This window comes from Podarcis melisellensis (assembly GCF_964234715.1).
Source record: "Podarcis melisellensis genome assembly, chromosome: 11".
NCBI classification, from domain to species: domain Eukaryota; kingdom Metazoa; phylum Chordata; class Lepidosauria; order Squamata; family Lacertidae; genus Podarcis; species Podarcis melisellensis.
The window spans coordinates 32,755,583-32,779,987 of NC_138543.1; the positions used below are offsets into that span (position 1 = coordinate 32,755,583).

The following is a 24,405-nucleotide window of genomic DNA, read 5'->3' on the forward strand; positions in this document are numbered from 1 at the left end:
TTATCTTCTTCCACACACATTTGTGAGGGTAGAATGCATATATATTCCTTTTGTTCATCAGTCTAGCACCACAGCTTTTGATAACCTTTTATCTGCACTAGTTTTATCTGAATGAAAGGTCAATAGCGCGCGCGCTCTCTCTCTATAAAATGTGATTATAATATGTTACTAGACAATGGAGTTTGCATGTATTAATTCAGCAATCTGATTGTGTCTCTAGCTGAGCATCCTAATCACATTTCAGTTTTCTCACCATGTGGATGGAGTTTTATCAATCTTTCTTCCTTACATTTGCTACATTTACATGTAATCTTCCTGAAAATGCATGGCCTTGTTCTCCTTTATCCCAAAGAGGCTGTAGGATAACTTTGGTCATATCCATACCATACATTTAGAGCATTTGTATATCATTTTAACAGCCATGGCTTCCCCCAAAGGATACTTGAAACTATCGTTTAAGGGTGCTGGGAACTGTAGCTCTCTTAGAGTGTCCCTTACTAACTCTCAGCACCTGTAACAAACTACAGTTCCCAGTATTCTTTTGGGGAAGCCATGATGGTTAGAGTGCTATAAGAGGGCTTTAAGCCAGTCTTCCACAACCTATGGTCAGAGATGATGGGAATTGTAGTCGAACAACATATGAAGACCCAGGATTGGGAAACGCTTCTTTAAATGTGGATATAACTGGGTGTGAAATGCATTGTGCGTAAGATTCAATCCAGGAGACTCTTCTCTCTGCCTAGGCACCTATTTCCCCCTCTTCTCTGGGGCTTGTACAGGAGCAGCAATGGATTAACTGCAGGCAGCATCTGTGTCATTTGCCTTCTGCTCTTGCCTCTCTGCTCTCTCTACTCTCCTAACCTTTATTCTTCACCAACAGCTTTTCTATTATATTGATTTCCTTTAGTGGACTCGATAAGTCATGGAAGGCTTCCACAAACATTCACGTCTGCCAGTTTGTCTCTGATGCATCCTCTCTGTTGTGATTTACTGTTGAAATCACACCTGTTATTGCAGATATATGTTTTAATCCAACCCCTCACAAACTGAGATGAACCCATTACTGATGTGTAGGATGTCCTTGGTGTGTAGGACATTTGAAACTGGAATAAACGAAAGAGGCAAATTATACAAAATTGGCATACACTTTGGAGGATTTAAAAATGCTTAAAATCTCTCCCCCACCCCCACCCTCTCGAGTGGGGATGAAATCATAATCAACACACTCCTTTTATCTCTCGCAAGCTCTCTGTGCTGTTTGTCTCCTGCTGCACATTTCCACCAGATTCTTTTCTCTGCAAAACACTTGAGCTGTCACCCTTGTGGCACTCCAAGTAATGATTTACAGCAGGAGCCAAAAACAGGATGTACTTGGCTGGGGTAGAAACACGGCCAGCTTCATTGAAAACTAGCCGAAGGGACTGTGGCACCAATGGCTGATACAAACAACAGAGCATAGCGTTGCTGGGATATGCCAAGTGAAGAGCTACAGGGATTTGAGTTCTCGCATTTCTATCCAATTTGCTTATTATAATGCCTGGAAAGGCCATTTTTGCATGCCATGGAAAGCAGAGTAAACTTGGAAAAGGGTACGGGCAAGAAATAAAATGTAAAAGACATCTGAAGGTTATATTGATTATTATGTCTGCATAAATAGTTGGTGGCTTGTTGTGTGCCATTGTGCGTAATGCAGCACCTCCAGTTGCACTTACGTAATTAGTTAGTCACTGAATGTAACTTCAGGTCTGCATCACTCAAAAACAACAGCATTACTAAGACTAGGAGCTCAGCCTTAGGCAAATTCACGGAGGATAAAGCTACCAATTGCTACTGTCATAATGTCTGTATTACCTCCCAGTATCAGAGATAGTATACCTCAGAAGACATATTGCTGGGGATCATGCAAGCTTCTTGCTTGCAAGCATCCAACTGGGTGACACCTGGTTGGCCACTGGAGAATAGAGTGCCAGACTAGAGAAACTTTTGTTCTGATCCTACAGAACTCTTATGTTCCTAAGTGTACTTTGGAAATTAATCCCACTGAAATCAGTAGCTGTCACATCCAAGTAAACATATGGCTGAGCTGCTAGTCTAAGATTTTATATTATGCTGCTCCTTCCCACTGCACTGCAGAGCAACAGGTGGTATCTGGTTTTCAACATCATGTTATATTCACAGCTAAACTCTTTGATATGCCGATATATCATGATGTCTGAAATTGCCCATCCCTACCCCATACTGCTCCTGCTTGCATAAGCCAGTGTGGAATGGGGGCTCACTAAGCTGAGCAAGCCCTCCAATCTGGCTCCCATGATCAGGAGCAGTATAGGGTAGGGCTGGGCAATCAGCTGAAGGCCTGGCAGCCTCCCACCCACCTCTTAGCAGATCAAGGCCCCACAGGGGGCTTCATTAAACCGTTCCGCTGAGGTGCGGGCAGCTGTGCACCCACCTGCCCCTCAGCAGAGCAGTTTAAAGAAGCCCCCACCACCTTCAGCCCCCACCTCTCTCTTTCTAGTAGAAGTTGCCAGGACATTACCCCATTTGCCTCTACATAGTTCCATCCTTATTCCAGACATCAGGATATATCAGTACATCGTGATGTTTAGCTGATGATATATGACGATGTTGAAAACCGGATATTGCCCAGGCCTACTGCTCACAGACCAAACGTTTAATTATCTGTTCTAGAAAATTTCCTGGTATCGGCATCAAGCTTGACTGGTTCATAGCCAAGGAGAGCTCATCACATCATTCCAGCTGCTGCTGCAGATTGGTTGCTGCCTACCTGCACGGGCATTGTGGGAGTGTCAGGGACATGCAGTGTGAACAGTTGGAGGTGGCAAGAGTTCCCAGGGATATAGTATGGACTCATTGATACCTTGGCTTTCATTTCTGCTTATACTGTTTTGCTTTTGCTGGCATCACAGATAAATTATGCTGGCCTTACGTTCCCATAGCAGGACCATAGGATTGGTCACATCGTTTCAAAGAGCAGTCGAATAGGGGTGCAATACCTGGGGCGCCAGGTGGCATTTTACTGAACATGTTGACAGGGTCTTATTTTTATTTTTTCCCGTTTGACAAGTTACAGTATTTAAGGAACTGAATATACAGAATTAAAAGTCTGTCACAACAGACTCATGGCAGGTCAGTTGATACTCATTGGAAGCTGCTTCACTTCTTTCCAAACTGTGGCAGGGGTGGCGGTATCTTGATGTCTTGACCTTTCTCCAACTTCTTCTCACAGTCAACCATGTAATTGACGCCATCAATGACTAACTGAACAAGTTCCACCTTAAATAACAAGAAGAAAAGCTTGCTGAGGTTATGCTTTAAAAACCTTGGTTTCTCTGTGGATAATTATTTACCACAGAACATATGCGCATGTTCAGTAAAACTAGGTAGAAGAATCCTCCCTGAACAATATATTTTGTTATATACTGCAGGATACATGTCTAATAATGAAACTTTGCAGTCCTTTTGGGCGACTGTGTCTTGAAGTTACTTGGTTTGAAAGTACTTTGGGGATAATGAATGTATCAAATTTATTGGTTTCCCCCTCTTCAGGTAACTGATCCTTTGTCATCTGAGTACAGAAATGAGACTATAAAGGTGGCATAGGCTCAATAAGTCATGCTTTAATATAAGGGGATTGATCAGATACCAGTTTAGGATCTATTCCAGTCTGGCATGATTTTTGCAGGTCTCAAGGGAGTCATTGAAAATATACACATAGGCATAGGCTTATACAATTAGGTCATTGTCCTGATTCACATCACCATATATTGTTGTCTGTTGTGTTCATTTCAATTTGGGAGAGGAGTTGTTGTTGGCATCCATCAGTCTCGAGAGACAATGTATTGTGCCTCCAAGGGTGAAGTCAAACCACTGTGGCTGCAGATACCTGTAACTCTTAACTGTTGCCTCCTGTATTGTTTTTGCTGCGTTAGCACCTCTGGGGTGACCTCTCCAGGGTCCAAGCCTGGGCAGAGTGTAGGGAGGTCCTGGGCTGCCCAGATGACAAGACAACCCCCCGCCCACAGTCTCACTAAAGCAGAGCAATACATTTGGTACCAGCTTGGCTGCAGGAGTTTCCAGAAGGAGGGCGTACAAGATGCCATCCAACCATCTTAATACATTCATTGAAAACAAATGAGAATGGCCTTCTGTGTCCTAAGACTGCATGCAGGCACTGAAGGGGCACACCTTGGTTTGCATGCAGATGGTCCCAGGCTTTGTCCCTGGCATCTCCAGGTAGAGCTGGAAATGTCCGCTACCTGAAACTCTGGGGAGCAGCTGCCAGTCAGTGTGGACAATACTGAGTTAGATGGACCAATGGTCTGGCTCAGTATAAAACAGATTCCAATATTCCTATGTGGAAGTCTCTTTCCCTTTGCTCATAAGGGATTACTGGGCTGAAGTACATGAGTCTAAATAATCTAATTTATACAAATGTTCTTTAAGAAGAATACTTTTGGCATATCAGGCGCATTCCATGTTGTTGTCTTGCTTGACAAGTAAATGCAAGTTGGTGCCACGGAGTTTCCTGTTAACAATACTTGCGTTTATGTGAAAACATTAAATGTTCAGCTTGAAAATATTCCGTAGTATCTATAGCTTACATAAGAAGCTGTCCCAAAGTTTTGCTCCAGTTTAAAATGGGGGGGGGGGATCTTACCTCTGATCGACCCATGCGGTCTAGATTGGAGATATCGTATATATCTGCTACAGCAGCTGTGTCTACTCCACCGGTGCCACGCTTTTGAAGCCTCAAGTTTTCCAGGATCTTTGCAAATCTAGGATCCTGCCATAAAAGGGAAATATATCATTTCTAAAATAGTGATTGCTCCTCAAGATGTATATGTTTGCAAACGCAGGGTTGCCTAATTTTCACAATACCTTTCTAGGTGTAAAGGTGTCTAAGCAGGCACTACAAATTTGTATGGATTGTTCCTTACTGACATTTGTGATTAAAAGCCATTTGAGTTGGTTTACGCACCTTGCTGAGCTTTGTGAGCTTAACGTGGACTCCTGCACGCAATCCTGTTCCCAGATTGGAAGGACAGGTCAATACATATCCTAAGCGTTCGTTCCACATAAACTCCCACCCTCGTTCTTTAATTAACCTTTCAACCTACAGAGGAAATAAAAGGCAATGAACTGCTGGGTACAGATAGTGCCATCTGTTAACAGTGCTGGCTTTCTGTTAAAATATGGCTCCTAGCAGCTTGTATAATAATTGCACAAGATCCATCTTTGGCATCAGAGACTTGTAGTAAAGATCGCCGACATCAATAGTGTTCCACAAGTGAAAGCAAGAACAAAATGTTATCTCTAAATTGAAGCTTCAACTTGGGAGGTTAGCTTGATCGCTGTATTAGTTCTCCATACAAAGTATTTTTGTATTAAAGAAAACACAGTCCTGTTCACTTTCATTGGGACTTCCTTCTGGGCGACTGGAGTGAAAATTGCAACTTTGCATTTTGAAATTGAAGTGTCCCTCAGAATTTATTGAGGAAGTGGATTATTTATATGTGTACATGTTTGTAATTTGATCTCCACCCCCATCCCCGGACTTGAGAGAAAGCCTTTTCTATCATGGTGCCTCTATTATGGAACTCACACCCAAGAGAAATGCTGTTCAATACTTCTCTTTTACTATTTGGGTTTGCTAGGGAAATTTTTATATCATACTAATTTTGTAGTATTTTTGTTCTGATGTGTTTTAGTAACTTTGTGAGCTGCGTTGTATTCGTTTATATAGAAAAGCAACGCATAAATTTCTAAATGAATTAAAACTGTTGTTTTTTTTAAATACAACTTTGCTGGCAAATGCAACTCTGTGAAGCCAGCACCCTTAACAAACTTCTGTTTCTAGGATTCTCCATGATTGCTAAAGTGGTATAAAAGTGCTTTAAACATATGTGTGGATGTGACTTGATTAATTGACTAAAATGCAGCCAATCATTTGCTGCATTGCTTATGAGGAAAACATTTGCCAGGAGATTTGGCTGGCCATTCTTGCAAAGGGAGGCTTTGTGTATCAGCACCTGAAGATTATCCATCCTAGGTTTGAACTGTACTGACCAGACTGAAGCAGGTAGCAACATTTTTCTCTTTGAGCTGCAGGTGTGCCTGCAAGATATTGTTCTAGGCCAGACATAGGCAAACTTGGCCCTCTGGGTGTTTTGGGACTACAGCTCCCATCATCCCTAGCTAACAGGGCCAGTGGTCAGGGATGATGGGAGTTGTAGTCCCAAAACATCTGGAGGGCTGAGTTTGCCTATGCCTGTTCTAGGCAGTGAGGGAAAGAGGGACTCTTCCTTTGGGGGTAGAAAGGGATAGCAGGTAACATCAGCTATGTGGACCTCTTAGGCACCTTTGAGGGTGATGGACAGATCAATGAACAGAACCAAAAATTACAACAATTAGCATGTGAGGGGTTGTAATAAAAATTGACTACAATGAATGTATTATGACTTTCATTGCAGCTTCATGTACAGAGTTAAGTAAACGTTTATGCCTGATTTGCTCTCATAACATTAAGGAGCCCCAAATGACTGTCATGCCCAGAGCTACCACTGCTTAAAACTCATTTTTTTTTAAATGACACAGTAAAATGCCCACCTCTAGTAATCCACGGCAAAACCTTTCAAAGACCCGTTTCATGTTGCCTCCCTTTTCCATGGAGATCACCCTGGTGTGATCTTCTTCGTTGATCCAGACGAGAAATGTTTTGTCATTGTTGTGCCTGGTTGGAAGCGAGCAAGGCATTGGTATTACTGTCACACAAGCCTTCAACAACAATTCTCATAAGCGCCTGATTGTTTCGTTTCACCTCTCCCCTTTCTTATCTGTCTCTGTTGTGGGCAGAATTGAGCGTTGTGCGGTGCTATTACTGTGGCAAGGTTAAGGATAAGGGTTAGTGAAGATTTCCGCCATTTCATTCCACTGAACAAGTACCAATGATAAAATCATTCCCATTTCTAGGGTTATATAAAGAGCACTGCTCAGTCCTGATCCCACTGGTACTCAACTACTGCTACGCTAGAGAGTACGTTTTGTTCTCTAAAATGAGCGCAGCGTGAGGCATGTGCTGCTATGGGAACTGAGAAAGGGAAAGCGTGCACATCCTTTTTAATTGGGAAAGAGGGAATCTGCCTCTCTAGTTTATGGTAGTTTGAGACTGGAACATTTGAAGGTGTATCCTGTCTAAAGCCCAAACCGTATTAAACTTTGCTTTAAAATTAGTTCATTTTTTCAAGTGTTTCACAACAGAACAGGCATGCAAAAATGCATTTTATGCTCAGTGAAATACTTTCCCACCCCATAAGCACATAAATGCAGAAGTGCAAATGGTACCTCAGTGTAGCTACAGCAGCATGCTTTCTGAGCCAAGTGTGTTCTGTGTTGCCTACTTTCATTTAAGCTTCTTGGTTACTAGAAAGCATTCAGGACAGTGTGTGGGCATGCTGTATACATAATGCTCCCTGACCAGTTTCTGCATTGCATTGAACACCTTTGTATTCTACTGCAAGTCTTGCTTAATAAAGTAGCACAACACTTGACATTTCAAGATGTTAGGAGTTGCTTTATGGGGAATTTACTCTGACAGTTGTAGCTGTCCTAATACCTGATATCCTTTAACTGAAGATGCAGAGTGTGAAACCTGGGTCTTGCAAGAAATGGATATTTTGCTATTTTATCACTCATTTGCACTCAGATTATTTTCATTCACCAAAGTATCCAGGCTAAGATTCCCATGCAACTTTTTATTGCAGATATTTAAATAGAAACACACGGGCAGGTTTCAGTTCTGTTTATATACTTTGGCCCACACTGACACATGATAACAGCTGACACATTCAAAGATAAAACAATAAACTCCTTTGAAAAAAAGTAACAAAGAGAATTAAAATAATACACTGTCATGTTTGAACGTACATGTAAAGTACAGTACCTAACACATTTCAGTCCTGAAGCATTCATTCATTATCAAAGTAGTAAGACATCACTGATTCCAAAGGAACAGAAATTCCTTCAGAGCATCATAAATCTTCACAAATGATTAGCCTTTATTCAGGATATCAGGGAGACAGAACTAAAATTTCCTTCAAATGATTTAGAGATCTCTCTCGTTCACTTCCTTTTCATCCAATTATTTACTGATAAACCACATTGGTTTTATTATACTGAATTTCTATAATACTACCAATCCAAAACTGCTTTTAGTATAAATAAGAAGCTCGTGCAGTGGTTCTTTGGTTCTCAAACGCCTTGGTATTCAAACAACTTGGAACCCAAACACTGCAAACCCGGAAGTAACTTTTGCCGAACATGCTCCGTTTTGAGTGTTACGCTGAGGTCTGTCTGTTTTTGCTATTTATTTTGTGTTTTCATTTTTGCGGCTCTTTTTTGTTTGTGTAGAACCCAGTTCACCTACCGATTGATTGATTGATTGTGTTACTGCAGTACATTGTTTATTGCTTTCATTTTATGGATCAATGGTCTCGTTAGATAGTAAAATTCATGTTAAATTGCTGTTTTAGGGGTTGTTTTTAAAAGTCTGGAACAGATTAATCTGTTTTGCATTACTTTCTATGGGAAAGCAAGCCGTGGTTTTGGAACGGACTTCCGGAATGGATTAAGTTTGGGAACCAAGTTACCACTGTACTATAATTATAGTTAATGCCTCCATTATTTATTATGAATAATGCCTTCCTCCCTCAAGCTCATCCCTTTCTACAGGGTCTCCTTGAGCCTTTTTAGAGAGCTGCTGAGGGAGAAGAATCCTGTCCACAGACTTTTCTATGAATCAAACTCCTTATGAACTGAAGAAAGAAATCCAGTCACTAGGGTTATATGCTACCTTTTTTGTCACTGGTGATATAGATTAATAGACTCAAGCACCTGTCTTTCTTTTTTATGTATGCTACTGCACTTCTCCTAAAAATTAATGGAAGAAGATGAGAGTGTGTGTGTGCAAAAGCATGCATTTGGTTTTAGGAATAGCAGCTGTTGTTGTGTTAGGAAGGAACTAATAAAGCCATTTGTTCATAGCTTAAGCGTGCACAATTCATATTCCATACCAGATTCCTCTGGCATCTGGCCAGTCACGGGCCATCCCGGCACATGTTAGCAAAGGGGACACTGGTTTATCAAATAGGAAATGGTCCTGCAGACCAGCATATGCAAGGCAGAGGGAAAGAAAGAAAGAAAGAAGTGAATTTTAGGTCTCATAATCATCATCGCAAGGAAGAACATGCAAGCACCACCATTGAGCGAATAAAGATTCACTCTGGATTCTTCTTCACTGCAAATGACAATATTCTTTCCCTAGATAACTTGGTAGGTTTTTATTTTGTTGTAAGAGCAATGATTCTAGAGAGTTGTAATCACACTGAGGAAAAAGAAATATAAAGGAGAAACAATGTATAAGGATTAAAGTGAAATTTTATACCAATTATTCAACTTGTATGCCAAAAGCTTTTAGGCAGTGTCTAATTTTTAATAAAATTTTAAAGATAAGGTTTCTCAGACATGAGACCTAATCAAAATACATGATAGCAGTCTAAAGGTCAGGTTGATCTGACCTTTTTGTATTAGTGATTAATTATGTTCCTCGTTCCCATTTGTTTTTACTCATAAATAAAGCCTCCAATAGAATTTCATTTCTTAACGGAATTATTCCCCCCCCCATCTTTATTCCCCCAACAAATTTTCATTTACAGGTGCATAAATCCCAGCTCAACTGTTCAGTGTTCCTTATTTATAGACTTAATTTCTTTATTGATTGTGGGGTATGAGCTAATGGATCTTGTTTGCAGAGTCCACCAGCAAGTTAAATCTCTGTAATATTTTTGTTTTGTGTGTCTAGAGTTTATTAGGACATTCATGTATACACCCTTTAATGCAGTTTTAGGTGTACATATTTTTTCACTGCACAGGTTACCAAGGTACATGAGAACGCAATAGGTATAAATTAAATCCAGTGCTGCTTTTTTACAGTATTCCCTGATTTACAGTACCATCACCTTTAAAATAAAAATACCTCAGTTAGAGGCATGTGGACAGCTGGATGAAAATGTCATGGTTTGCACAAACACAAGTTTCTACTTCTATACAGATTACTCGGAATCAAGGTAAAGGTGTCCAATGCAACGCCAATTCACTTGTTGCTCCCTGAAGTATAGACATAATGGGTGAGATCCAATGTCACTCCAAGTAATGCAAGTCCATTATTTTAATGGGTATGACTTCATTGAATATCACCCAGAACGATAATAGTACCAAGGATGTGATTTTTAATGTTGCTTTACACATCACCATATTGTAAGCATTCCTATTACTTACAAATATGGGTGAATATAATCATCACCATCTAATAGGGTTGTCATACGCCTGGAATTTCTTTTGTAATCAGCACCCGGGCGAATATCGCTGAAATGTCCAGGGAAGTCTGGACGCATGGCAGCCCATGTTGGTAGTGTAGAATTTGGCAAATTTCCTTTTAAAAAAGCTCAAAAACTCTTTTTTGCAAAATCCACATTTTTACTTTCTGGAAGGGAAATCATTCATTGGGCTAGGGAGATACTAGATGTAACACAGCTCCGGGGTTTCACTCCCATTAACACATGGTGGCTGGTGCCCATTGGGATTGGTGGGGCAGAAAGCAGAGAGGGCAACAGTAGGTGGAGCCAGAGCAAGTGACAAGAAGAGTCAACTATTTGTTTTGTCCCCATCCTCTTCCCTGCTGTCTTCTACAAGGGCAAAACGAAGACTAAGGGGAAGGGGGCTGGTGGCTTGTAAGAGGTAAGGCAGGCAAGTGGGGGCAAACTGCGGTTGGTGAGGCACTGCCCCATTTGCCCCAAAGGACCAGCCCCCGCCCCCAATTTGGGGTTTGGACTAAAAGGCAACCTCAGAAGTGAGTGGAAGATTGAGGGTGGTGCTTAACCCTTTCATTTCCTGCCATTTGTCTGCCCAAGGGAGACCTACAGGGAGAAAGTTTATATGCAGGGGCTGGGGGGGGGGCAAGAGAATGTTTTTTGAATTGAGAAAAGGGTTAAACTGTTTTCCCACCTCACTATTCCACTGCACATCAGGCTTTTTATTTTAAAAATGAAGGAAAACAATTCACATTTACATATCTAGACTGGCACTAAATAAATAAAAAATGCAGACTGTCACTATATTTTTATTTAAATATCGAAATTGGTCCTAAATATAATCGTTCAAACAAAACAGAGACCTTTCATTTGGTATACCTAAGCTTAAGCCTTTTGCAATATTTCAGGCCCTCTTAGACTTTTTCCAGCCTATTTTTAGGCGTTTAGGATTCACATGCAACATGTGGGTTAAAGCCTCAGTGCCTAGGGCTTGCCGATCGAAAGGTCGGCGGTTCGAATCCCCGCGGCGGGGTGCGCTCCCGTTGTTCGGTCCCAGCGCCTGCCAACCTAGCAGTTCGAAAGCACCCTCGGGTGCAAGTACATAAATAGGGACCGCTTTCTAGTGGGAAGGTAAACGGCGTTTCCGTGTGCAGCTCTGGCTCGCCAGAGCAGCGATGTCACGCTGGCCACGTGACCCGGAAGTGTCTTCGGACAGCGCTGGCCCCTGGCCTCTTGAGTGAGATGGGCGCACAACCCCAGAGTCTGGCAAGACTGGCCCGTACGGGCAGGGGTACCTTTACCTTTAATTATCTGTGCATAAAACATCTGTATGGAAAAGGAAGCGGCATACATTCCCTTTAAACCTCCAGGCTGGGCATTGTACTTACATCGATAAGTTGCTGCTGTTCTTTCTCAGACATTGTGGTCAGGCTATAATACTTCCCAGAGAGATCTCCTTTCAGCCCAGCCAAAGCAGTGACTACAACATTCTCTACTTCTCTCCTCTCTGCCCGGGAGCAGGCAGGCGGTAGGCTCAGCCCCCGAATACTGCGGCCAGTGCGTACACGGGATGATAAGACGTAGCGTTCATCAAATTGCCCATGGGTGATCTGATCCACACACAAAAGGGAGTTCGTGTCACAGAAAGGGCTGTCTAGGACCGGCTAAAATACATTGTTCTGCCTGAGAACAGCAAATGATGCTCCCCATCTCCAAGCGAAGTACCCAAGACTGACCAAGGATTTTTGATACCCGAGGCAGAAAAATCCCACAAGCACCTCTGCCTGGGAGTAAAAATTCAACAGTAATACATGAAACAAATCATTTTCTGTTCTTTGGCAGTAACTCAAAATCAGTTATTTGAGGCAGACACCTGATAATGTTAATCTAGCACTGCCCTATGTGTTGTAAGAAATATTACTTGGAAAACAAGTACACAGATGCTAATTCTATCCATGGCAATATACTCTTATAGTTATTCCAGCCCCTTTTCTCTGCAGATAACATTTCTTACATTGGTCCTAAATTGTACCTACCTTGGAAGAGTCCAGGTCAGTGTGATGCTTCATTACTTTTGGATCATAGCCATTGTGTCTTAATTTGATAACTGGGTCAAAAATTTCAGCAAATTCCTGTAGAGTCAATGGCATATATTATTTTTTATTATTATTATTATTATTATTATTATTATTATTATTATCCATTCACTTTGGTGGTTACATCTCTTTTGTGTATTTGCAATTGATATGTTTTAATTCTCCTCACTTTTTTGAACCATTCCACAAACCAGACCTCCTATCTAAGGGGAAAGAGCTACACAGAGACAAAGAAATAAAGGAAGTGATGGGAAAGGAATATTGGGGAGAAAGGCAGAACTTTGATATGTTATGTGTCAAGCCCATGGAAAGAAAAATTGTGACAAGTAAATCAGGTTCCTATTTTTTTCCTTTGGCTTTTAAGCAGGGCTGTACTGATAAGATCAGGACAGAGATTGTCTTCTAAAATTAAGGCTGCAGTCATTAGCATACTTACTAGAAAGTAAGTCCTGTTGAAATCCAGGGGCCAACATTGTCCAGTGAAAAGTTTGGCTGGCACAAGGGGCATGGCATTCTTAGTGGTGGTAGCATCCTTTTTATGAAACTCCCAAAATAGGAATATTCAGGAGATTCACCTATTTAGGGTTTATAGTTCTGGCAGGCATTGGGGAGATGTGAACGTTATTCCAGACTAACTTCATTGTTTTAGTAGATGTTGCTGTTCTGTAATTGATTTTTGTGCTTTTTCTTTTTAACGCTACTGCATTGGGAGGATTTTATTTTAATTATTAGTCATCTTTTAAAAAGGCAAGATACATACTTAACATACAATGTGACACAATTTAGAGGCATTAATAACCCTCGTTCCTCTGTTACTGAATGAGTTGGCTAACCACATCACTTCCATGCATGCACTTTAAATTCCACCCCTCTTAGACAGTAACTTAGCCTTCTTCCCAGTACCATTGCTCTTGAAGAGTGATCCATTTTCAATATGAGATCCATCTATCTATCTATCTATCTATCTATCTATCCATCCAGCTCTACCTCTCTTTCAAATCAGAACCAGTGAAGGCGGTAAAGGTCCTGTGTGAGTGCCTGGAGGCGGTTGGAGGATGGATGGTGGCTAATGGATTGAAGTTGAATCCTGTACTGTTTTGGGGGGACAGGGGGCGGGCTGGTGTGGAGGACTCCTAGGTCCTGATTAGGGTAACTGTGCCCCTGAAGGACCAGGTGCGCAGCCTGGGAGTCATTTTGGGCTCACAGCTGTCCATGGAGGCGCAGGTCAATTCTGTATCCAGGGCAGCTGTCTACCAACTCCACCTGGTACGCAGGCTGAGACCCTACCTGCCTGCGGACTGTCTCGCCAGAGTGGTGCATGCTCTAGTTATCTCCTGCTTGGACTACTGCAATGCGCTCTACATGGGGCTACCTTTGAAGGTGACTCGGAAACTACAACTAATCCAGAATGCAGCAGCTAGACTGGTGACTGGGGGCGGCCGCCGAGACCACATAACACCAGTCTTGAAAGACCTACATTGGCTCCCAGTACGTTTCCGAGCACAATTCAAAGTGCTGGTGTTGACCTTTAAAGCCCTAAATGGCCTCGGCCCAGTACACCTGAAGGAGCATCTCCACCCCCATCGTTCTGCCCGGACGCTGAGGTCCAGTGCCAAGGGCCTTCTGGCGGTTCCCTCATTGCGAGAAGCAAAGCTACAGGGAACCAGGCAGAGGACCTTCTCGGTAGTGGCGCCCGCCCTGTGGAATGCCCTCCCATCAGATGTCAAAGCGATAAATAGCTACCTGACATTCAGAAGACATCTTAAGGCAGCTCTGTTCAGGGAAGTTTTTAATGTGTGATATTTTAGTGTATTTTTTGGTTTCTATGGAAGCCAGCCAGATGGGCGGAGTACAAATAATAAATTATTATTATTATTATTATTATTATTATTATTATTATTATTATTATTATTATCATCATCATCATCATCATCATCTATCTATCTATCATCTATCTATCTATCTATCTATCTATCAATCATCTATCTATCTATATCTATCTATCTCCAATTGGCTTCTGGGCTTGTTAGCCTGATGATTTGCTCTTCAAATCTGGGAAGAATGGAACTAGTGTAGCTTGTTTGTGCGAGGAGTGGGGGGGGGGAGTGAGAGAGAGAAAAAGACCCTGAATTTCATTTAATATATACAGCACTAATGCTGAGATCAAAAGTAAAGAGAGAAAGAAATTAATAAATAGTTTCTAGAGAATGTTATCACTATAGTGGGGCAAATCTTTTCCAGCCTTGTACAAAATTATAGTTCCTATCACTAACTTCTGCTTCTGATTATACTAATTAGCCAGTATGTCTGGCAGTGGCAGTTTAAATATTAGGGAACACCTGACACAGCCTCCATCTCCTCTGTTTTCTCCAGAACCTTTATTGTTTCCTCTTGTAGGATTTAAAATCTGCTCTGACTGTTTAGTCGCAGTCTGGAGAAGAGCTGTATTGTGCCCCAGAATTATGCCCAGGTTTCCCCCCATATACCACAAAACCTCCTACCCAATAACAATATTCTACTTATTCTGTTATCAGCATGCTATATTTTGACGCAAGAAAGTAGGTCATTTCAGATCAATACTCTTAAGATTTTGAAGATTTTTGTTAAAGTGACAGGATATTTGGATGTGTTGTGCCTCAGTTCACATATATTTAAAGTACTCTTTTGTCACTTCCTCCAAAGAATCTTGGGAACCGTCATTCGTTAAGGGTGCTGACAATTGTTAAGAGACTGTTTTCAAGTGTGACATATCTTAAACAACTGTTGTGAACTTCATGGATGCCCTTCTAAAATAGTTTTTAAAGCCCCTTAGACGCTAGCCTAAAATAGAAAGGGGAAAATAAGAAATGTAGGGAGAAAATCCTGCCTGTGTTTTGCTCATTTGGCTGATTTTTTTGGGGAGGGGGGAGATACGCTGTATGCCTGAGACCCTTCTAGTTCCTGGATTCAGTTCCTGGAATAGCCAGGCTAGCTTCCTGGTGAGGTCGATTTTGTTGTTGTTGATAGCTGTGGGCATAGCCAGGATTTTTGTTGGGGGGGGGCAGGACTTTTGTTGGGGGGCGTAGTTAGTTAGTTGATTGGTCAGTTAGTTAAGTACAGTCATACCTCTTGTTACGTCCTCTTCCATGTTACATTCTTTGAGGATACGTCCTGCAGCAACCCGGAAATACCGGAAAAAGTTACTTCCGGGTTTCGCCGCATGCGCAGACGCGCAAAATGACGTCACGCACATGCGCAGAAGCATCAAATTGTGACCCGTACACGCACAGACGCTGATTGCGTTCTGCTCATGTTGAGAACAGGGCTCCGGAACGGATTCCGTTTGCAACCAGAGGTACCACTGTATTTCTATTGTTTTACTTGATCTGGGGAGGGCAGCTGTGCCCCTTCGCCTCCTTGGTTACGCCCATGTTGGTAGCTGTCTATGTATAGGAATGTGTGTGTGTGCGTGCACACACATTTTTACAGCAGAATTTCTCCTTCATTCAATTTAGTGAACAACGGTTCCACTTTTTTACCTCAAGCTGAATTTACCAGCAAGAGACAAGACAGCTACAGGAGGCAAATAAAATATTGTCTTCTGTGCCTGCATTTATTATCCTGGATATTATTATACAGAGGGTGCCTTTAATAGTGTTTTCTCTTCACTGAACTTCCCGCTTAGGGGGGAAACAATCCACAAGGAAGAGAAACAACTACCATCATTATCCATATGCCTTGTGTTTTGTGTACACTCTAGTGTCCTATTTTCCTTTAAAACTACATCTTGTGTGCAGAATCTGTGTTTATCTAACTGTTTCATCTAGTAAATGTACAAACTAAACAAGTGGATGGCAGCATATAATAGAAAATCTTCACCTCATAAGATTCTTCATCTCCTGCAACCATGCCGACCGTTTTGATGAAAGGGTGGCCAGGATTGTCAACACCAGTTTGGATGCACTGATCCAGCGTGTAGCCATTGGGAGTCATCTTGTCCCTCAGTTTGGCATAGATTGCTGGAGTGAGGCATTCAGCCATGCAGTTGTTGTGCTTACGAAGATCAGGGAAGTCTGCACTGGTAAAAGAATAGAAAAGGAATTTAAAGCATTCATGTTGATCTGCAGTCTTTGGTTACATTTTTCAAGTTCATATCAGGGAAGGTGGGCAGAATCGGCATCCTACTTGCCTATCTGCTTTTATGCCTCTAGCAAAAGAAAAAGAAAAAAGAAAGTACACTGTGAATATGTTATGGTTTGAAGAAAATGGCAGGGAACTGGGAAGTGTGGCTGCTTGTTGGCTTATACAATCTGTAGGGGAAGCAAACATACTGTGCTTCCCCAGGGGAATGCTGGCTTCCAGCTGAAACCACAGAGACAGTTTCAGTAGTGGACGGAAGCACTTCGGCAGATGGAAAGGAAACAAATGACCTTCAGAATTTATATTTTTTTGTGTGTTAATCTGCAAAATTAAAGTGCAAGTAAATTTAATGAGATGAATCTGCAGCTGGTATTAATCAATGTAGCTCAACTAGGATTCCTGGAAATGTATCCGCTCACAACATTTACATAACTTTTTCATTACTGTTTTGACACTTGTTAGAGATATTACGGAAGTGAACCAGCTTGCTGTAATGTTTAGAGCAGCTTGGTCAATTTATTGCCATCCAGATGTTTGGGACCAGAACTCCCATCATCCCCAACCATTGCTAGTTGAGGCCAATGGGAGTTGTAGTTCAAACAGTCAGGGGGAAGGGGTACTAGATTGGTGAAGGCTGGGTTGACCTAATGGATCAGGGCTGGGGAAGAATCTCATTCAAGTTCCTGGTCAACCATGAAGCTCATTAAGCGATCATGGGCCAGCCATCCACTTGTGGCCTAGCCTCCCTGTAAAATGGGATGAACTCATTGGAAGGAAAATGAGTGATAAATGAAGTAAATAATATCATTCATAAGGAAGAGGGAGATTTATTATACCGTATTTTTCGCACCATAGGGCGCACCGGACCATAGGGCGCACCCAGTTTTTTTGGGGGGGGAAATAAAGGGGGGGAAATTATTTTTTCCCCAGGCGCGGGGCTGGGGCGGGGGAAGCTCGAGCTTCCCCCGACCCCAGCCCCCAAACAGGCAGCTCTCTGCAAGCCGTGGGAGCGCTCCCGCTGCTTGCGGAGAGGTCTGCGAAGCCTGGGCGCGCTGAGCTCAGCGCGCGCAGGCTTCAACATGCAGGCAACAGGAATCTCTGTGGAAGGGAGAGTTTAAAAATGACACCTGCTTATTATAAGGAGCAGCGGGTGGTGCTGTGGTCTAAACCACTGAGCCTTGGGCTTGCTGATCGGAAGATTGGCAGTTCGAATCCCTGTGACGGGGTGAGCTACCGTTGTTCGGTCTTAGCTCCTGCCCACCTAGCAGTTCAAAAGCATGTCAAAGTGCAAGTAGATAAATAGGTACCACTCCGGCGGGAAGGTAAACGGCGTTTCCGTGTGCTGCTCTGGTTCGCCGGAAGCAGCTTAGTCATGCTGGCCACATGACCCGGAAGCTGTCTGCGGAGAAACGCCGGCTCCCTCGGCCTATAGAGCAAGATGAGCACCGCAACTCCAGAGTCGTCCGCGACTCAACCTAATGGTCGGGGTACCTTTATGACTCTAGCTTGCTGTGTTCTGTGTGCCCCTCAAACGCAAATCAGTTTGGGAAGTTCAGCCTCTATTGCCCCCCCATTCAGATCACTTTATCCTTTAATAATAATAATTATTATAATAATAATTATAATTATTATTCCGGGTCATTTCTATACTGCTTCATATTTTCAGGGGGGGAAACCCCTAAGTGGTTTACAACATACATAAAAACATAAAACAAAACAGTTCAAAATAAAACATTACTCAATAAATCAAGTATACATTCAAAGCAACATAATTACCTGAAAACTAAAATGTTATCTTAAAAAAATTCAAAATAAAACATTACTAAAGTAAGGCTGGATCTAGACACATTAAAGAAGCGTTTCAGTTAAATGCTTTGTAAACTTTGTATGAGAAATCGGGTTGGCAAAAATGGAACTCCACAGCACCATCTGGTATCACAGTGTTAAAATGCACATACAAATAATATAAAACGCATTTTCTTTCCCAATCTAGCTGAGTCCCATGTCAAATACAAAATGCACATTTAAACAGTAAAATTAACAAGAGAATAAAATATTATCGCAAGCATAGAATATATCTGCTGCTGTTGCGGCAAATCCTGCCCATGGTAGTTCATTGTGGGCGGTGGCTGTGGCAGCTCAGGCTCGACAACCAGGGTCTGCACTAAGACACAGCCAAGATGGTCTCTGGCCACTTCAGCAAACTCAGCTTTAGTAGCTGGAGTCAGTCAGGGCCCCGTGCTCCCTGGGCAAGTGGGAAAATGCCAGACGGCAGGGAGCAGGTCTTCTAGAACTTAGAGCCATGCATTTAAAGCACGTGGCTTCCCCCAAGGAATCCTGGGAAATGAAGTTTCTTAAGGATGCTGGGAACTGTAGCTCTGTGAGCAGTAACCTGCAGTCTTCAGGATTCTTGGGGGAGGGGAAAGAGCCATGCCTGTTAAGGTGGTATACCTGTGTGCCTTAAATGCAGTGCTTTTGGGGGGGGGGTACGCAGGCGTATGCATACCCCTAAACATTTTGTGAATCTTTGTACTTTTGTCCATTTACTGTATTTATTTGCCCCAATTTGAACTATAAAATGGTGATTTCTTGAGTCAAAATGAGAGTAGCCCTAAACATTTTTAAAGAAAAAAACACACCGCTTAAATGTATGGTGCAGCTGTGACTTAAGTCCATTGCTAGTTCTGTCCTGCTTCTTCAACCTTCTCACCTGCTGTTCCTCAACACCTTTGCTTCTTGGGCTCTCTTCCCACTCAACAGCCTTGTTTTTCTCTTTACTTCCAAACAGTATTCAGTGGAGACACTTAGGCCCTTCAAACAACAGGTGCCAACACTTGTTCATCAATGATTGATGAAAAATCAAAATATTTACCTTGGAGGAAATAGTCTTTGTCTGTGAAAGGATCCAGCTTTCACATTTTGCTTATTCAGCAGGTATCCGGTGGTCAATGCTCCGGTACTAACTGTTGCAAAGAGAACTGCAGTTCTTCGACCAGCCAGGAGACGTGAGAAGGTACTGGCCATCTTTTGTCACCTATTAGTTTTGGAAGATGCACACAAATCTGCAATGAAAGCTGAAATAGGTACATTAGTAATAATATGAGAACGGTGACAATGGGGCCAAGTGGTTGATTGTTTTATGGAGGCAGGCACGTATTTAGCAGAAGTCTCAGATGTTTCAAACCTAGTCTTGTCTTCTACAAGCCCAACTCAAGTTGTTAGTTTTGAACTTAAATATTGGAATGGCGGGGATCATAAAGAAGAAAGTGCCAAGTTAGCCAGAACGCAGTCCATTAAAGGGTCCATCCTGGCTATCTCAGCACTTTCTCCTTTATGATTCCCCTCACTGTTAGCTTTTTTCATTTACCAATTTGTTGAAATATGTTTCAGTATCAGTGGTTTTCTTTTGTTGTGTAGGTCTGTGCAGTGGCAAATGCCAGTTTCCATTAGTCCTCAGTGCAAATATCATTTGAAAACTCGTCTCTGCATTCCAGACATGCACATTCACATATCTGGGTTTAATCACTAAGAAGAAGCACTGACCTATTGAACAAAGCAAAGGAAGCACATCAATAATTCCAGCAGTTCAGTAGAAATGTTTGGCTTAAAACACAGGCAACAGGAGCAAACCTAATTCTTCAATTTTTTCTTTCATGGCTTCGAGCTACTGTGATTTTTTTCTGATCTACAATTATCTCAGAAGCAGCTATTAAATAAGTGACTGTGGTCCCTAAACCATAAAAGTATACAGAGAAAAAGAAAGAAGCAAAAAGCAACTGTCCTCTTGTAGCCTAGTTTTATAGTGCTTCGAGGGAAAACTACTCTGAACTTCAGAGACACTTTTAAATTAATTCACTTTTTATTCATTGCAACAACAAACACCAGTTAGCCATTGCTGACTAAGTTCATGTCCCTTCAACTTCAAACCTATTGGAGTAAACAAAAGAATAAAAATACAGGAAATAAGTAATTGTTCAAAGGAATAAGGGTATTACAGTATTCACTCAACCAGCATTCTCCTCCGCTCTCAGTAGAGAATAGTTGGCTCCGAACTGTACTTAAACCCCAGATTTTCAATAGTTGGATATTCCACAAGCTCCAATGGGACACCTCTTTGCTCCTCAATGTTCTCAAAGGTCAGACTTGTGCTTTGCAGGACCATGGGCTAAGGAATGGGAAAGATTAAGAGATAGTTGCTTGGCTGGTGTAAGATTTTAAGAGAAATAGCTTAGCTCTTGCAGAAGGCAGAGATCTCTGATCCTTGACTTTGTGTTACGCTTTTTGGTCAGATATGCCTCCTCTTTCTTTTGCTCACTTTTTTGCTTGGTCTGTGGCACATTGCTTTTGGGTAGGGACTCTATCTACACTTTAGATCTAAGGTATGTGCAGGCTTAATGAGTGTATCACTCTTGCATATTTGTAACCTTGCAGTCTGAAGCAGCATCCGAATTTATACAAGTGTTGAACGTGCCTGTGGGTTCAATTGTACGCTGCATAACACTGCATTGCCTGGCTTGTGTTTATCTATCAGTAGGCTGAGAATTGAGGTGGGTGGGTATAAGCTCAGGTAGTAATGAAGGAAGGAGCCCATCCTTCACTTTTAGTTCAACTGATCCTTTTCTCTGTGTGTACATTTGTGTGTGGCAGCTGAGTCCGTGGTGATGTTGTGGCCAGGCAGAAGTGATGGCCCTTCACCTGCTGGACTGTGATAAAACAAGAGTTTGGCAATGGGAGAGTGTCCATTGGGAATTTACTCAGAAGTTCCTGGTGGTGCCCCCCTTGCCACTACTGGTTGCTGTCACCTGCTTCATGGAACTCTTGGGATATTTCTGCAGGCCCCCGGTGGACTGAAGCTCACAGGTTGAGAACCACTGCTGTGGTAGATAAATAAAAGCCTTTTAAGAGGATATTCAGGCTCATATCCTGAGGCCTGTTTTAGAGCAAGCAGAAACCCTCTTCCCACCATTGAATACCTGCATCTTAATAAAGTTCAAAGGGCTTATGCTAGAGGGTGATAGAGGGTGATAGGACACCAGTGTCTAGTTTCACATTCAAAATTAAATGAGTTAATTGAACACAGCCTTTAAGGTCCACTTTTGCATAGCAAAAGGCTCACTGAAATCTCAGGCCATTTTGAGCTTGGAGGAGCCCATCTCTAAATGCTTACTGCAGTTAATAGAAGTAATTCTTGTGACTTCAAAATAGCCATGAGGGTCAAGAAATACTGTCATACCAAGGGGTATGAAATTGCTGGAATTGCTTCTGTTCTGAATGATATATATTGCATTTTTATGCTGTCAAGGGATTGTGCCTTCTAGTGTATTTTCTTAGACTGGTGATTTGTCAAAATTAAGAAAATAGAACAAGACAATGATCTTCATAAAAATAACCCGAGCATTGCCCCTGTTGAATGTAGGATATTCCATCAAGTCACAGGTAACATTAATGGCATCAGACGGTCTGTCATGTTTAGCTAGCTCATGCCATTTCTGTTGGCAAGGAGGCACTGCATGAAAAGTTGTTTTCATATCCCACCCATTCCTTAAAGTAATGGAATGTGACACAGTCATCATGTACATTGTACTAGCAGTGATTGATTGACTGGCTGACTTATTATTTTTACACCTTGAAGCCCTTTCATACAATGAGCTGGATAGATCAGAAAATTGCAATGTGGAAATGGCAAAAGCCTCAATGATATCAACAAGATGTTTGCTTTAAAAGTCTGAACGTTAGGGTAGAGGATCACATTATTTGTAAAAAGCCTTACTGGGTGTCATTGCTGTACCCCCTCACCCCGTGTCCAGATGTGGTTTACATGGAAAAGGCTCTAGTTCACAGAAACCATTTCACACCAACACTTCACCAGGTAATTTGAAGATACGGTTAAATTCAGTAGAGGGGGATTTTTCTGTGTTAGAAAACAGTGTGTGATTCATTCCCTTATTCAGGTTATTTGGTGTTACAATGACCTGGTTTTGAAATTCACTTGCAGTTGTGGTCTTATTTAAGACATTATCTGCTGTGCATAAATCTAATTCACACGCCTTGGATTTTCAAACATTTCTACTAGCTGGTAGCCCTTTCAGTCCTGCTTTTCCCAGTGGCTTATTCCATGTGCCCTTAACCTCCAGTGACATTAACTGATAGAACACCTGATCCTGGAGCAAGCTGAGCTGCCTTTGCTCTCACCCCTATGCTAGTTTCATCAACCTTGGCTCTTAACTAGCATCTAAAATTAGTACATGTTCCCATATGAGAGGCATGCATAACAGAAGGCACAGAACGACAGGAGTAGGTGGAGAACACAAAGGAGGATGAGAGTAGGCAAGTTTGTGGGGAATGAGGGGCGGGGGAATGAAGGGGTGTAAGTGGGGGGATTCTAAAGTTCCTTTCAGATGTGGTAATTTCAGTACTTTTGCACAATAACTATTTCATCAGAATGCACACAGCCATAAATCTGTTGCAGATGTTGTATATGTGTGTGTCTAGAATGAATGCATATTGGGAGGGCAGCAGCATGACTGAGGGTCCACTTTGCAACCTACAGTGGTGCCTCGCAAGACGAAATTAATTCGTTCCGCGAGTTTTTTCGTCTAGCGAATTTTTCGTCTTGCGAAGCACGAAACCCCATAGGAATGCATTGAAAATCAATTAATGCGTTCCTATGGTCAAAAAAAGTCCAAACAAAGCCAAATTTGGTACAACAAGAGTTTATTAACTGATCTTTAAAGTTACACATACTGTAAAGGTCAGTTCAAAAATTGAAGGAAAAATAAATTAAGTTTCTAAACATGACAGAAAAACATTTTAAAATCAACAAAAAAATTCCCCACAAGCTCCCAGATTCCTGCAAACCCCTCCCCAACTGTTCCCCCAGCCAACCAGCACACAGAAATTCAAACCCAGAAAAATTTTCAAAAAACAACAACAAAAAACCATGGCCCAATGGTCACAGAAAATCAAAAAAATTCAAAAAAAACCCCACAAGCTCCCAGATTCCTGCAAACCCCTCCCCAACTGTTCCCCCAGCCAACCAGCACACAGAAATTCAAACCCAGAAAAATTTTCAAAAAAACCCAACATGGCCCAATTTTCACAGAAAATAAAAAAAATTCAACCCCCCCCCCCACAAGCTCCCAGATTGCTGCAGAAACCCCACCAACTGTTCCCCCAGCCACCCAGCACACAGAAATTCAAACTCAGAAAATTTTAAAAAAACAACCACATGGCCCAATGGTCACAAAAAAATTAAAAAAATCAAAAAAACCCCACAAGTTCCCAGATTCTCTTAACCCCCCCCCCAACACCAAGTCCTTGAATCCCAAACACCCCAACCCAAAATCCAAAACCCCCCCCAAAAGTTTTAAAAGTTTAACTTACCAAATGGATGCAAAAGAAGTTCTGGAAAAGTTTTGGAAAAGCTTCAAAAATGAGCAAAGTCTGAGAAAAGGCTACCAAACCGCGTGCTAACAGTTGCTCCTCGAAGTCAAGTCACAACTGCAGCTGCTCAAGCAAAGCACCCTTGGTTTTAACGGTTTTAAGACAAAGGAAACAAAGTCGCAAGACGTTTTCGTCTTGCGAGGCACGCCAATAGGGAAATTCGTCTTGCAAAGCGACGCAAAAACCGAAAAACCCTTTCGTCTAGCGAGTTTTTCATCTTGCGAGGCATTCGTCTTGCGGGGCACCACTGTATACTCATTCATTAGAACGCCATTCAATGAGGGTTCTGTTTAGGTGTTGTAAAGAGCATGCATTACTCAGTTCTGGGATAGCTCAGTTGGTAGAGCATAAGACTCTTAATC

General features: G+C 42.0%; 1 protein-coding gene and 1 long non-coding RNA gene across 4 annotated transcripts in view; one reads left to right on the forward strand and one right to left on the reverse strand.

The window, feature by feature from the left end:
• Nucleotides 1-24,405, forward strand: part of LOC309380354 — a 51,629-nt gene that overhangs the window by 7,465 nt on the left and 19,759 nt on the right. The window lies entirely within an intron of this gene.
• The window catches only part of CKMT2 (creatine kinase, mitochondrial 2), a 30,468-nt gene continuing 9,107 nt past the window's right edge, over nt 3,045-24,405 (reverse strand). The window contains exons 2-10 of one of the 2 annotated variants that reach the window (XM_081930205.1): nt 19,473-19,634; nt 16,340-16,538; nt 12,422-12,517; nt 11,774-11,995; nt 9,090-9,175; nt 6,628-6,751; nt 5,000-5,134; nt 4,679-4,804; nt 3,045-3,294 (exon numbers count right to left, since the gene is read on the reverse strand). In XM_081930205.1, coding sequence (XP_081786331.1) covers nt 3,175-3,294; nt 4,679-4,804; nt 5,000-5,134; nt 6,628-6,751; nt 9,090-9,175; nt 11,774-11,995; nt 12,422-12,517; nt 16,340-16,538; nt 19,473-19,624 — 1,260 coding nt within the window. In that variant the 5' untranslated portion in view covers nt 19,625-19,634 and the 3' untranslated portion in view covers nt 3,045-3,174. Of the gene's footprint in view, nt 3,295-4,678; nt 4,805-4,999; nt 5,135-6,627; nt 6,752-9,089; nt 9,176-11,773; nt 11,996-12,421; nt 12,518-16,339; nt 16,539-19,472; nt 19,675-24,405 lie in introns of both variants that reach the window. The other variant, XM_081930204.1, reaches the window with a different exon arrangement.